The 15,742-nt window shown below is 29.6% G+C and overlaps 3 protein-coding genes across 5 annotated transcripts; 1 reads left to right on the top strand and 2 right to left on the bottom strand.

Annotated features, from left to right (window-relative positions):
- Window positions 1-10: 10 nt before the first annotated feature.
- LOC124423638 (transmembrane protein 53-B) lies at window positions 11-2,619 on the bottom strand. Of its 2 annotated transcripts, none has more exons than XM_046961599.1 (6): window positions 2,351-2,619; window positions 1,509-1,622; window positions 1,144-1,419; window positions 810-1,078; window positions 546-723; window positions 11-465 (listed from the first exon to the last, which is right to left on the bottom strand). In XM_046961599.1, the coding sequence occupies exons 2-6, from the start codon at window positions 1,599-1,601 to the stop codon at window positions 325-327; spliced, it is 957 nt and encodes a 318-aa protein (XP_046817555.1). In that variant the 5' UTR covers window positions 1,602-1,622; window positions 2,351-2,619; the 3' UTR covers window positions 11-324. The 2 variants fall into 2 exon arrangements, with proteins under 2 accessions (XP_046817555.1, XP_046817554.1); XM_046961598.1 differs by having other exon boundaries at window positions 2,298-2,617.
- Window positions 2,620-3,399: 780 nt separating this feature from the next.
- On the bottom strand, window positions 3,400-11,364 carry LOC124423634 (E3 ubiquitin-protein ligase SH3RF3). Of its 2 annotated transcripts, XM_046961586.1 has the most exons (13): window positions 10,064-11,364; window positions 9,866-9,980; window positions 9,694-9,792; window positions 9,485-9,621; window positions 9,284-9,410; window positions 8,886-9,206; window positions 8,495-8,787; window positions 8,028-8,356; window positions 7,725-7,951; window positions 7,491-7,633; window positions 6,840-7,007; window positions 6,044-6,163; window positions 3,400-5,933 (listed from the first exon to the last, which is right to left on the bottom strand). In XM_046961586.1, exons 1-13 carry the CDS (start codon window positions 10,519-10,521, stop codon window positions 5,750-5,752), a joined length of 2,721 nt encoding a protein of 906 aa, XP_046817542.1. In that variant the 5' UTR covers window positions 10,522-11,364; the 3' UTR covers window positions 3,400-5,749. The 2 variants fall into 2 exon arrangements, with proteins under 2 accessions (XP_046817542.1, XP_046817543.1); XM_046961587.1 differs by lacking the exon at window positions 6,840-7,007 and having other exon boundaries at window positions 10,064-11,363.
- A 512-nt stretch (window positions 11,365-11,876) lies between these two features.
- LOC124423639 (phosphatidylinositol transfer protein beta isoform) lies at window positions 11,877-15,339 on the top strand. The gene is made up of 6 exons (XM_046961601.1): window positions 11,877-12,269; window positions 12,694-12,724; window positions 13,149-13,412; window positions 13,531-13,608; window positions 13,693-14,073; window positions 14,171-15,339. The coding sequence occupies exons 1-6, from the start codon at window positions 12,253-12,255 to the stop codon at window positions 14,213-14,215; spliced, it is 816 nt and encodes a 271-aa protein (XP_046817557.1). The 5' UTR covers window positions 11,877-12,252; the 3' UTR covers window positions 14,216-15,339.
- Window positions 15,340-15,742: the final 403 nt, after the last annotated feature.

Genomic DNA, 15,742 nt, shown 5'->3' with positions numbered 1-15,742 from the left:
TACGAATATGTTCAGTCTCGGAAATACTTATTATTTTAATGTATCCTTTCGCCTTAAGTAATTATGATCATTTTACTCTCTATAGACGATACACAATATATTCTATTAATGAGATTATATATACTTCTTATTTTTAAAAAGTAAGAATTTTTATATATTAGATTGATTATCTATTAAATTGATTGATTTTTAAAGTGACATAGCAAAAATAATATTAGTAAATTGTATATATGGATACTAAATAACAATTGATGGTATATATCATATAGACATAGATGAATATAAAGATATTAATAATATTAATATTCAATAATCTATTTCAGTTTAGCCTTGGGCTGTAATTTTACCTTTATTTTTGATTAAGTTTAACATCCCTAAAAATGCATGAAGTTCTGCTTTATATTCTTTTGGATATTTCTGATAATGTCCTACATGGGGTGATCCATCAAATATTTTGACATAAGTCTGCAATTAAATAAATTGAGATTAATTGGAAGAAATATTTATATTGTTAGAAAAATACCCATATAAATATTCATCTTTACCTTTACACCTAAGGAATCCCATGAATCTCTTACCCTCATATTACTACTTACTGGTCCCACAGGATCTACATTACTTACAAGAAAAAGTGCTGGACTCCGTATTAAATTTGTATGAAACATCTGACTAGAGCGAAGGTAATACTGTGTAGATTGCTTGTAAAATGCTTTCATATGATAGCTAAAAATTTTTTAAAGTTATTAGTTCGTAAATTAATTTACTACATGTTATTTATACTACTTATGTACATGTTTGTTGTAGCTTACATTAAATATTTTTGTATTATAGATTGCAACAAAGGATTATTAGGAAATATAGCACGTGGCGTGCCTATAACAAATTCACTAATATCTGCAGCACTATCCCATACATGACCAATAATTCTATCAATAACATTATTATATTTTTCACGATTGCTATGTACATAAGTTAAAACTTCGCCCCATAAATAGCCACCCACAGAAAATCCATGCAGCATAATTTGTTGATAATCCTGATTTTCTTCTAAGAATGTCAACAAATCTGCTGCAATTATCTACAAGTAAAATGTATTCATTGTAATTAAATGTCGTATAATTTACATATTATTCAATAACTCACTCTGGATCCTTTTTCAGGCCACATAAGCTGCCATGGAGTGATAGTTACTATCGTAACATCAAATCCGTGTTGTAAATACAAATCAGTAAATTTCATATAGTGTTTCTCTTTAGCTAGAAGCCAACAAATCAAAACTAGCAAAGGTCGTTTTTCTGATGAATTAGAAGTTTTCACTGTATATTTTGATATTCTAATGTCATTATCATGGGAGATAAATTTTATATTCTTAGTAATCTCACAAGTGGACAATAATCTAGGAGTTATTAGCATAATAGCCTATTAATAAAAACATAGTAGAATAATTATTTGCAGTGATTACTTCAAATATATTATATTTAAATGAATTATAAAATAAAGATTATTACCATATTTTGTCTATTCATTAATTGTCTTGGTTGTAAACAATAATTAAATCTTTTCCATAAAAAGGAAGACATTATTTTTGCTTGTATCATCATGACAAAAATTTATTCCAATACCTACAGTATAATCAGTTTTTAATCAAATAAATTCTAATTGTAATCGCACACATGTAAAACTATTTCTGCTAAACTATTTCGTAACGTGTTATCTTCGGTATATTTCAACCTAATCTTTTGATATTTTGCGAAAAAAACATCAAAACCATGAGAAAGATATTTGATTTATTATTAAACAGCGACCGTTTTTCTAATAATATATAAGATGTCTAATAATATATAAAGCAAGACCAAAGATCGATTTTTTAATGTTTTTTTTTTATCTATAATTAGACATAGAATGTAATTATTATCTGCTTTGTTTTTATTAAAACACATTGAATTAAATCATAAATACTTAAAGAATAGTTGTATAAACAACCAATAATATATTGACGGTTATCGTTAAGTTCGTTCATATTCTTGCGAATCATAGCTGATTCGATCCACAATCCAATTCAAATTAAAATCAACCTACATGCCTGTTTATATGAAGGAATGTAATTCAATTAAAAGATCGTATTTGAACTGCGATCGAACTACACACTAGATGAAGAAAGTGATCAATTTGAAATGGCAAAATGTAAAAAAGAAAAAAAAAAAGAAAAAAGAAAGAAAGAAAGAAAAAAGAAAAAAAAAAAAGAAAAAAAAATACGTTGGATAAAAACGTTCTGCGTAATTTGAAAGTAAACTTACGAGATGCAATTCAATCGACGAAGAAGCATTAAGACAGACTACCTTCTACAAACCTTTGACGCATACTAAATATGACAGTAACTGTGTGGATATAATGTCTATAGTTGCGTGTCAAGACTGTACTATATATAATTAACAACACGATAAATAAGCTACAAACAGGATCGCGCATGCTCATATGTCAATGCACCATAATTTTTGCACTTGATATATTAATAGATTATTATTTTCTATTAAAAATCTTTTCTAAATGGATATTAAATATATCGGTCTGATCTTTGCCTTTGATACTTGACTTTATTTTTTTGCAAACTTTTTATCATTTTTTTATCTTTCTTACGTATACTACTACGCGCAACAATTCTGAGTAATAAAATGTGAAAGTAAAATGCCAACATAATACCTCTCCAATCATGTTTTTAACTTTTATTTTTCGTTAGTATATCCCAATGTTTAAGAAATCCAAAAATCTAAACGCAATTTGAACGATATTTATAAGATAAATGTCAATAATATTCTCGAATATTGTTGAATATTTTTTTTTTTGTTTCCAATGACCTTCAATAATATGAGTGAGAAATTAATCGTTATCACGCATTCGTAACGCGAGAAGCATTTAAAATGATAAAATGTTCGTTGTCAGTTAATTCATCGCAAACTTTATTTCATCTAAAATATTGGTACTAATAGCCAATGTTTTCATTACCACCGAAAATTTGAGATTTTATTATATAATATTATTAATACGTCGATGTATGAAACGATATATATATATATATAGTCTGAGGGATTATATGTTACCAAGCACGTTTTTAAATTATCAGCACCGCGAAAGTATCTCATTTCAAACTGTACTATCTGTATAATTGCGTTCCATATCGAACGCAATCATCCGTAGGCCGCATGAATGAGCTAAACTGCAATGCATCATTCGTCTTGGCTTTTTATTTCTATTTTAGGAATACTATACTTTTAGTATACATTAAGATGTGCTATTTTTTTTAAATAACATGAAGTAAATAAAAAAACATATATATACATATACATATGTATATATATATATATATATATACATATATATATGTATATATACACATAAAAGTTGGTGACAGGCATTCATTGTTTTATTACAACTCTTATATATCGATTATTTAAATATCATTTAAATATTCGTATAATTGTAGATACTGTGGACACAACATCAAGATAAATTTTATCGATTATTATATACTAATGACAGAAATATTCCGTACTGATTTATTATTATCGAATAATTAATTAATGTGTCCCATTTGCAGTCCTGAAGAAATATTGTAAATTATTATAACTTAAATAAATTTAATATATATATATATATATATATATATATATTAAAATTACAATTTTTATACAGCTCCAAAATTCAATTTAAATATTATTTTCCTTTTACGTACGAAATATTATTAAATCGTTAATAAAGTATTTAACAGATTGCACAACTATAAACTACGTGCAGTCGATTCAATTTTTCTTTATAACAAATATCATGGAGCGTTGCTTCGTGATTTAATAAATTAATAAAAAAAGAAAACATATTTAAAAAAGTCCTAAAATTACGATATCTTATTGCAATATATATCATGGAATTTTATATATTTTATATTTACAGTAATTATATTCCTATATACGTTCGCATTAGTTTTATTTATATTGGTGCCTTGTATATCGAGTATATAGATGATTATATTAACTCATTGATGTAGCATTAGAGGATAAATTTACAGTATAATGAAGTTATATAAATTTGGTGCCATTAGATATGATAACTCATATTATTGTTATATTAAATGTTGAACTTTGTAGTATGAATATTTAACTGATGATAAGCAAATGTTGGATTAGATACCATAAGTTATCTAATTTGTAGTATATGTAATTGATGTATCTCTCTCTTTTTACGTTGCCTCTAATAATATTATTTAACTTGATTTCATATAAAATACTCACCTATAAATATACTGCATAATATAATTTTAAATATTTTATTATTTAGTTGAAGAACTGTTATATGAGAAGTAGTCCGCTATTACAAAATTCTACCATTTTTTCTACACAAATATATATATATATATATATATATATATATATATATTTATATATATATATATATATATATACATGCGCTCAATAAGAATAAAGGATATTATTGTTTGTAATTATAGTACAGCCTAGCATTTTCCTCCAATGCTAATCAAAGTGATTAAGTTTAGAATGATACATTTGAACACAAGTAGTTCTTCTGAATATAAATATACTTAAGATTTCAGATTTTTATTCATGATTATTTTATCTAAGAAAGTAATGAATGTATTATAAAGCTGTGTATGCTAATTGATCGAGATGTCTTAAGCATTCATTTTGCGGTATACCTTATGCAATCATTTTGTGTACTACGTGGACAATTTTATTATTTACATTACCTTCAATTTTATATATTATCAAACGTATATATTCTCTAATGATATCATATTTTGAAGATTAAACTGATTCATATATAACAGATACATACATATATATGTATTTGGTACATGAAGATCTATAAAAGAGATCATAAATTTATACCAAAAGATAGTGTACTATAAACTTTTGAAATAATTAGCAGAGCATGAATAATTTTTGTATTATATAAATTTAAATATAAATATAAATATAAATATATATTAGCAGAAAACATTATATGGGATACAGTAACATTATTTTGAAATTGTCACTTCTGTACCACCCTGAATTGACTTAATAATACTGTTAATAAAAGAAAAAAACAAGTATTATTCAGAAAATATCAATGAGATTATTGATGATATGTAAATATGACGAATTGTTAAGATAAATTCAAACTTTCAAACAATGATTTTTAATTAATGCTATTGCTATTTTTATGTACTGATAAAATGTATATGTTATATATACCCGTACTCATTCGAATATATATGTATATAATATTTATACACATTATTTACAATGGCAGCGTATTGAATTAATGAAACAAAAAGCATTAAAACAACATTAGCAAAAAATATTCTTTTACAACAGTCACTTTTAAGTGGCAGTATAAACATTGCACAAAACATGTATTATTACCTAGTCATCCTTGTACTTACTATATTATCAATGGCAGTATAAGTTCAATGTATCAGCATATTTATGTACATTACATTGTCTCCTCTTTGATATAAATAGTATATAAACTGTAAGCACATTTTATACGTGTAATACGGGATTCCTTTATGATCATGCACATTTTAATTGGAGCATTAGTTTGTTATGCAATATTGACAGTTCTTGAATATTGACAATTCATGAAGAAATTATTTATGAATTTTTACTTTTGTCATGACTTAGTATCTTTTAACTATATTATCCTACGCTAATTATATACATGTTTCTAGTACTAGTCGACCTTGAGCTGGTTCTCAGAAAGCTTCCACAAAACTTGCGGGAAAAAGACCAGTGCGTCCGGTACGTTGCTGTGTCCCTTTATACCATCCATCATCACGTTTTTTATGTACATAAATTATATCACCTACTCGTAGTTCTAATTCAAATTCACTATTAGGTGGATATGGTACTATGCAACGAAATCTATATACTCGTTCACTGTGTAAACAAAATTATTGAGCCGCTTTGATTAATTATCATAATATAATAAATATTAGAGTTTAATACAATAGGACATTGACAAATATAATAAAAGATATTGTTCTTACCGTTCACGCGAAGGTTGTTGTTTCACTTGTTTACCTATACCAGTATCCAAAGAATTACTTTTACGATGATGATTACCAGCAACGGTTGTAGGCATTACTACTCCGCTTGTATCGCTCGATCTATTAAAAATAATGTTATATATAAAGCACAGAATTATGAGATACAAGCTCGAAAATTCCAGAGAAATTGACACATTCACGAGATGAGATTCAACGAGAACAAATGACTATAATACAACAAATAGTCTAGCATTGTCGAAAAGAACAAGTGATAAGAATAAAAGAATATATTGATAATGTAAATAAATATTTTCATTCTATTACATGTAACAATACTAAACTTGTCATTTTCATGAAATACTACTAACAAAGACATAAGTAAAAATACTTAGTGCATATTATCTTCTTGAGTGCATTTATAAAACACTTACCTGATTGAATTACACAATTAGCACACATAGTATATAATAAGTAGTCAACACCATGGAGCTCATGATCATATTATAATGCAAAACTGCCAAAAGCATGTACAGCTTATGTGACAGCTACATTGTATTTTTTTTTATTTATTTATATATTATAGAAAAAGCATATATAGAAATTTATTTTCTGTATGTATTCAGAAAGTCATTATAAGCTGATATTTACTTTAAACTTTATCTTTATTATAACAGCTTTTTAAAACTATTTTATAATTTTATGCATATTATAAATAAACATAAATATAATTTAATGAAAGTCGCATCGAAATTTGTATTTTGAAGTTTCTATTTAGAATTACTTTACAACGACTAACCTCTCGAAAACTGAGACCTGTAAAGAGGGTCTCTCCTTGAACTTTAGTCTCTGTGAGGACGTGACGTGCCCTTGCACAGAGCCTGGACACATGCGATGAACACTGTTCGAAGCATTTAATTCCTGTGTGGGTGCCACCTGTAGCAACTGACTTGGACAAGATCCCGATCTAATTTTTAATACAACCCCCCACCCCACAGATATATTAGAAACATATCAATGCGTGCAAAATATCATTTATTCTTATTGTCTCAAACTAATAAAATAAAAATTTATTTCTTTATTAAATGTATATTAATGAAGTGTGTATCACTGGAACAATAAAATTCCTATTCATTATGAAATTATGATACAAAATGTAATTTCATGTGTAGTGCTAAACTAATGTAAAAGATTGTTAATGAATTCTGCTGAAACAAAATATGCCAATACGAGCACACATACAGACAGTATTTATTTGACTTAAAGATGAGTACATTCACAATTGTACGTGCACAAAGGTATTATCAATAAAATTAAAAAAATGCATAGAGGAACATGCAGACTAAGTGTACTTAAAATTACTCTTTTTTTGTGAATAATAAAAAACTGAACCATATAACATATACAAGCACAAAGCTTTAGATTATAGAAAGTATACATAAAAGCTTACCTAACATGCATTGGATTCATGGCATTACCATCCTCAAATACAGGATTATCCATTGAATAAGTAGCTGGTGGAGGTGATTTAGATTTTTTTATGTTAGTTAGACGACGCATCAAAGAAACACATTTGTCTTTTTTTTCCTTTGACTGAAATTTGAAAAAAAAAAAAAAAAAAAAAAAAAAAAATGTATATTTCGATGGTACAATCAATAATAATTCAATATTATAGGAAAATTACCTTTTCACCAGTTTTATTTGAAGTTACAGATGTACTTGAAGTAGGAGCAGAGACACTTGCTGTATGTAAAGTATTATTTGGGCTTTTGCTTCTATCGGGTATAGTAGAAATAGCAGCAGTAGCAGTAGCATTTATGGCTGTACTGTTGTTATTGGTAATACTGCCAATAGCAGCTGTTGTTGATGTTGTTAAAGCAGGTTGTAATAATACTTGTTTACCTGGAGAAGCTATAATCATACAATTTTTCTTATAAATTTAGAAATATATATATACATATATACAACAATAAATAAAAATACATACGTAAATTTGAAGTCATCACTGCACTATGACTACGACCTAGCGGCGTTATAACAGAGGTTTGTTCATTGTGTCTGGGAGGACTATCCTCTTGAGTTATGCCTTGGCTTTGATTGAGTCGCGAAGACGATACAGGCGGAACTGGATTAATAGCACGAGGTGGCAATGCAGGCGGTGGCAATGTTCTTATATTGTAAGGTTGGGGTGCAGGCCCTTTGTTTTTAGTATAAGTAACAGTTAATCGCGATTCATTATTGCCCTGACCAGTTGTCAATGAAGAATTCTGATGTTGCGTAGTATTTGATGTACCTCTGCATAAGCCACGTTGGCATCTGCATAGTATATATATATATAAATATATATATGTATATACACATATATATATATATATATATATAAATAATAATAAAATGTAAATAATTTTAATTACTTATTTTAATTTTATATGTGTAATTTGAAAAAGTACTTACTTTGCTGGGGCGACATAATTTCCAGGGAAAACTCCACATTTTTGTGTACGATTGGATGTTCCTTTGAACCAACCATCTTGACAACGTTCTGTTACCATATAAATACCTCCTTTCCTTAACTCAAGCTCATCTGCTTTTTGTGGTTTATACGGATACAAAGCTACATAAGCAGCTGGTAAATGACTACCATTATTAGAGTTACTGGGTAAATTTTGTGATGATTGAGCAAGGACTAGATCACTGCTACCACTTCGTCTATGCCGAAAGCTCTGATCTGTACTATTACCTAATGCCTGATAAAAATTAACATTATATATTTATTATCAAAGTTTTCTTTCAAATAAAGAGACTGTTGAGTTCTCATAAAAAAAAACAAAAAAAAATATTTTACTTGTAAAGATGAGGATTCATTGGCAGAACTATTGTTTCCACTGTTAAGGCCACTGTCTATAGCTGGACTAAGTATTTCAGCACTATGTCGATGATGGGAATGTGCATGATGACCAGTATTCATAGCAGTAAAACTATGACGCTTGACATTGTGTCTATTTCCAACTGCTGAAGGAGAAGTAGCAGGACTACTAGGACTACTAGGAGCAGTACTAGAACTGCTGGAAGTACTCGAACTATTAGGTGTGTTTGGAGTAGTTGTAGTAGAACTACCTCCAGAAGATACAGTTGAACTAGAATCTGATACTGGTAATGTTGTAGTCTAAAAACAAAATATTAGGCAAATTTTAAGATGAATGTTAATTCTCTTTTTGGTCTAACAAAAAGTTTATCATATACCTGTGTTAACTGCGAATGAGGTTGGCTCGTTGTTTGAATGTTGCGCGAGTGATCAGTTGGTATTAAAGGAGTAGTTTCTTCATTGGTAGGAGTAGGTGGTGCTATTCGCGAAGGTCCTGGTTGTACACTATGCACAGACAATACTATTATAAGTATCTATTTGGTATACGTATATATGTTATTAAAGATGATAGTACTTACTTTGTTGACAACTTCATTAAAGCTCTAGCAACGCTATTAAGTTCTACAAAGGCTAATGGAAAAATGCCTATTCTATCTAAAAGTTTTCCTTCCGCCCAATTTTCATCTACCCTTCTAATAACGCTAATAACTTCTCCCTAGAAATAATTAATAAATATGTTATAGAACATTTTTATAAGATAGATCAATGGCTCTATCTCTATATGTACCTTATTAAAAGTAAGACAGCCATCTTCATCGTCAGTGGTCATTCTAAAATCATATAAAGCTTTACATTGTGGTACATGTGGTGGCAGTGGAGTCATCACCTGGAATATATTATCGATTAAAGATTCAATAAAAATGAAATTGTATTTCATTTTATTCTGAACTTTTCAATACCTGAACATAGGATAATGGAAAAACGCCATGACTAGTACCGCACTCTCCAAAATACCAATTATTATCAATTTTTTTACGAAGAACAACAATGTCACCTTTCTTAAAACTTAAATCACTAAAAGGAAAAATATATCAGTAAACTGTATGGGACGATACAATGTAGAAATCTTATTTTATCATAAATTTTATAATATTTACCCAGGTACTTTAGACACATAATCATATATGGCCCGGCCATATGCCTGATTGTGTAAGTGTACCTGCTTAGCTGCTGCATTAGCATGACGTACTACTTCGGTAGTGTGCGTAACAGATGTAATATTCGTGGTTACAATAGGAGCTGGAGCAACTTGATGACCACCAAATAGCCGCTGTGGGCCTGGATTATTGCGAGAAACAGTTTTTATATTCTTAGGTGCAGCATTGCGCATCCCTTCCAGAATACGCATAAGTAATACATTTGGTGGCAAGTCATCGACTTTAACATCGACCAGCACTCTGCACTCAGGGCATCGTAGTTCTCTGTGCGTACTCACAATTTCTTCTAAACATTTTTTACAGAAAGTGTGCTGACAAGGCAATACTTTACTAGAAGTATCCAATCGTTCTAAGCAGACTGAACATTCCAATAAATCGTTTAGCATACACTCATCCATTTTGTATTATTATTTAATAAAATGTGCGTTTATTTTGGCCCTTTTAATTTCTCCGGCTTGTATGTGCATCCGTCCTCTCAGTTTGCACACTCTCTCTTTTAAATCTTACCATGATTCGTCTCCCTCGTATTGACAAAAATTCCTTCACTTCGTCCGTTCTATCTTCATCGGAATGGCACTGCACACTATACCGTGCCGAAAAGTATGCAAAGTTTACGAACCGGATGTCGTCGTTCAAGAATTATTCAAAGCGGTTTCAGATATCTCTTTATATTTTTTCAATTGCCATCGAATTTATATAACAAGGAAATAGAAACAATATGATCTTACTCGCGTTTCCTTAACGTACTGTCACACAACTGCTGCTTTCATTACGAATATTGTCGCACATCGTTGCGCACAGTGCATCGATCAATCGCACTTTTCGATTACAATACACCGTAAAAATTTTATAATACATACCAATAAGAAAGTATTATTTTATGCGCGACAATCACGAAAATGATAGCAATTTTGCGAAGCTTAAGAATAAATCATAATTCTTCATTTTTGGTTGCTTTCCTTTTCTTTTTTCTTAACGGCCACTTACAAATACGCGGATATGTAGCTGGGTGCAGCATTGAAGATGCTTGCTTGCTTGCCTTTGAACGCACGTTATTCAGAAATGCCTGTGCCTCTGTTTATCATTATTCAACCAACTTGTTAATTGGACAACTTTGAACAGCTATACGATTATCATCATACCGAAATGTCTAGAATTAGTAACTTTTTGTATAAGATGTCTGTCATTTTTAAAATAATCAAATAACTCTTTAAATAGTTCCTTGATACATGTATGTAAAAATGAAAATCACTAATAGATGTTGCAGTTTACATGAAATAAAAGTATTCTTGGAAACTAGTTATAATCAACGGTGTCATTTGAAATGTACCAATCGGCAAACGTATCGTCTAAAGGTGGCCTTTGATTGGCTCTCATTTTAATCAACTTTTGCAAAAAATCACGAACTATTCGCGCTACTGCATGATATGTAAGTTTCTGATGGACACTGAAAAGAGAAAGAGAAAGGTAGATAGATAGATAGATAAATATGGGCGAGAGGAGAGCAAGAGAGAGAGAGAGAGAGAGAGAGAGAGAGAGAGCGCAAGTGAGAGAGGGGGGGGGGAGAGAGAGAGAGAGATAACAGAGTTTGAACGGATATGACGCAGAATACAAATAGTTCGATTGGTTAGTATCCTTAAATGTGAAATCCTAATGCATTTAATACGCGACTCGTTGATTTACTGATATTTCATACGATTAACTTGCAGACCATATATTAAGTTACTTCTTGATTTTTGAAATGTATCTAATAGAAAAATAATAAAAAGTAATGTGTCCATATATAGTATTCGTATTCACGCATGCGGTTTTCGTATGTGGGCTAGAATGACGTCATAGGCAAAAGAGAGAAAAAGAGAGACATATAAAGAGAGAGGAAGTAAGGATAATAAGTGGTAGGGGAAATTGATGTACACGTGTGCGCAAGTATATGTGCTCCCTGGTTCCCGTGGCCGTGGCATCGTACAGTTCGTAGAGTGGTGGAGTGTGTCAGTTGCTTGGGAAGTCTGCTCTTGTCGTGCATGTCTATGATTACAAGTGGTAAGATAACGCGAGTGATTTTACCGAAGTAAGGGTAGTGGATTTCGATTAAACGAAATTAATACGTACCACATGCACAACTAATTAAGATGCTCATCAAGGAATTGTAAGTCGACCATTTTTTATTCTATTGCATTACAATTTATATATGAGCGCGATGTGTAATTCCAAAGCCTAAATTTGAAACTAAAGTTTCGGATATGGTTACCGATCTTTAACGGTGTGTGATAATGGAGGGGAGAAGAGACATCTTCACCCTTTACGGCCTCTTAAGGGAAACTTTTCTATGAAAAGAGATAAATATCTTAGTTTTATTATCTAATCTCTTATTCAAAATTTCTGATAATATTGATCTGTTACGGACTTGCTGTTCGGACAAAATTTTCTACTTAATCGTACGTATTTGCACTTATGTATATGCTTCTATTCGATGAAGGAAGATCTTTGGTCTCAAGGCCAATTTCTTAAATTTTGTTATTTTCCCACTTTTTAACATAATAATAACACAATTTATTACGGTTTTGTTTCAGCCGTGTCACTCTACCTTTGACCGTGGAAGAAGTATGTATTTAAATCACTATAAGCTGTAATTATAATTGAGATGTTCTTCTATAATAATACTCTGCAGTTATCTTCAGTTGCAATTCATCTAATTATTATCTCTTGAACATTACTGGCATATTTTATTTGTTAAATTTAATTATGTAGTTTGGTCTGTCTATTAAGAAGACTATGATTAATTAATAATATGTAGTTGAAAGGATAGAGTTTTAGTAGGGGACAAGAAGAAAAAGAAAACGAAAAAAAGATACAGCATTGCTTTAATAAAAATTCTTTCAATTGCATAATCTAATTTTAAACAATAATTAAATTTTACATAACTTCTATCAACTTTATTTAATTTCTAGGTTTTATTGATTTTTTTATCCATTGTAATAATGAAAATTTATATTAATATTATTTTAACTTTTTTCATTTTCAACAGTACCAAGTTGCTCAATTGTATTCCGTGGCAGAAGCAAGTAAAAATAATACCGGCGGAGGAGAAGGTATAGAGGTTCTAAAAAATGAACCCTTTAAGGATTATCCTCTTCTCGGTGGAAAATATTCTGCGGGTCAATATACATATAAGATTTATCATTTAGCCAGTAAAGTGCCTGCTTTTATTCGTATCTTACTTCCAAAGAATTCTTTGGAAATTCATGAAGAAGCTTGGAATGCATATCCATATTGCAAAACTATTATAACTGTAAATATATATATATTTATATACATCTATATATGTGTGTGTGTGTGTGTATGATATAAGAAAATACTTTTTTATCTTATGGAAATTTTATTTTATTTTCTATCAATTTCTTCCGCAGAATCCGGGTTATATGAAGGATAACTTTATAATTATGATAGAATCTTTTCATATTGGAGACTGTGGAAATCAGCATAATGTAAGTACTATGATCACACGATAGTAATATTCTTTATGCATTATTTACTGTTTATATATATATATATATATATATAATTGGCAGGTTCATGAATTACCCTCTGATAAGCTTAAAATAAGAGAAGTAATACATATAGATATTGCAAATGATTCTATTGCAACTGCTGATTATAAAGAAGATGAAGATCCAACAAAGTTTAAATCACAGAAAACAGGACGAGGTCCTCTTGTAGGCAAAGATTGGATGAACAATATTCAACCTGTGATGACATGTTATAAGCTAGTTACTTGTGAATTTAAGTGGTTTGGGTTGCAAACACGCGTTGAAAGTTTTATTCAAAAAGCAGAGAGACGTCTGTTCACAAATTTTCATAGACAAGTTTTCTGCTGGATAGACCGTTGGTATGGATTGACAATGGAGGATATCAGAGCTATTGAAGATAATACTAAAGAAGAATTAGACAGGGTAAAGTGTTGTCTCTTTTGTAAATCGCATAACAATGAATACCCACGTTATATCAATGATTTTCTTTTTTTTTTTTTTTTTTTTTTTTTTTTTACAGCAAAGACATCAAGGTGAAGTACGTGGAATGCAAGCTGATGATTGAGGCTTCAAATGCCTCTGTCATAAATGGTTTAAATCAATTTCCTTATACATGTCATACATAGATACATGCGCATACCTATGGATGTATACCCAGACAAACCCTGCCATAGGCGATCCTGCAGGATCGGGACATTTTCCAGAACTTATATGTCTAGATTTAGTGTCTATTACAATTACTTACAATTTTAATTTATTTACATTTACAACCATTTTAGATAAATGTACCTACAGTCAAAGATTGTCATTAGAATATAACTGTTAACATGGAGAACTGATATAAATCGGTCCTATTTAAGTAATGCATAAACTATGAAAAAAAGAGAATTTGGTTTGTTTAAAACCAATATAGATAAAAAACAGTAATGATTAATAATTTAGTAGTTCGATAATAATATATAATGAAATTTGTCAACAAGCAATTAAAATTGCTTGATACAAAGTACATACAAGGGTAAATGTGATTAGATGTGAATTTAATTTATAGGCAGATGTTTAAAAGGGAGAAAAAAGAAATAAAAAAAGAAAAAGAAGATAATGATTTAGATCTTATCACGGTGAATATGATTTATGTATTTATATAATTAAATTGGATAGATGAGATACTTTTGCTCTTGTATTCTCAAGCTTACTGGCATATTGTGATGATGTTCTCCAGCATTCCTCAAGGCCTGCACAATGTATTATAATCAGGAAATTAAAGAAATCTATTTTGTTAGAATCACAATACGAATTTCACTAATAATATATTTCTCAGAATGTATACCAATGTTATAATAGATATGGTAGGTTACAAAAAGTGAGGCTCGTGCATTATGCTTTCCATTGAAAAGCAAAGTTGTCCCACATTCTTTATTTAGGACCAAATTGATAGATTTCTGAAACAAATTTGAATACAATAAACTGACATAAGTAATTCATTGTATGGAATTGTGGGATGTATATATTTTATGCAAAACAATAAGAAATTGAAAATATTAATATGACACACATCGAGAGGTTATTACTCTCCGTTTCAATGTTTATGACAGAGAGAGAGAGAGAGAGAGAGAGAGAGAGAGGGAGAGAGAGAGAGAGAAAGAGAGAGAGAGAGAGAGAGAGAGAGAGGAAAGGAAGAAAATTCTCTATTGTATATAAGCAAAACAAATAATAAGCAAAACAAATAATGAAATTCAAATTAAAATGTTTCTTTTGCATTCCAATGGATCTCTATAAAATTATATAAATTTCTTCAAAATAAGTTCTATATGCGCACTCTGAGAATAGTTTGTGCATAGTGAAAGTATTGATGAAAACTGCAGCAATTAAGTAAGGAAAATAGTATGAGGTGTCATTTGCACAAACTAAATATACAGTTTCAAACTTAGGCTAATGTGTAAGATAGACTTTGAAATTTGAGTTTATTTACAATAATAGTTTAAAGAAGGAACAGTATGTGTGTGCATATACATATATATATATATATATATATATATATGTATATATGTGTATATATATATATATATATATATCTACATCTATAATAAAAATC

The sequence above is a fragment of the Vespa crabro genome, chromosome 4 (genome assembly GCF_910589235.1).
Source record: "Vespa crabro chromosome 4, iyVesCrab1.2, whole genome shotgun sequence".
NCBI classification, from domain to species: Eukaryota; Metazoa; Arthropoda; class Insecta; order Hymenoptera; family Vespidae; genus Vespa; species Vespa crabro.
The sequence above is the reverse complement of the archived record's forward strand: the minus strand, read 5'-3'. Positions and strand labels throughout refer to the sequence as shown.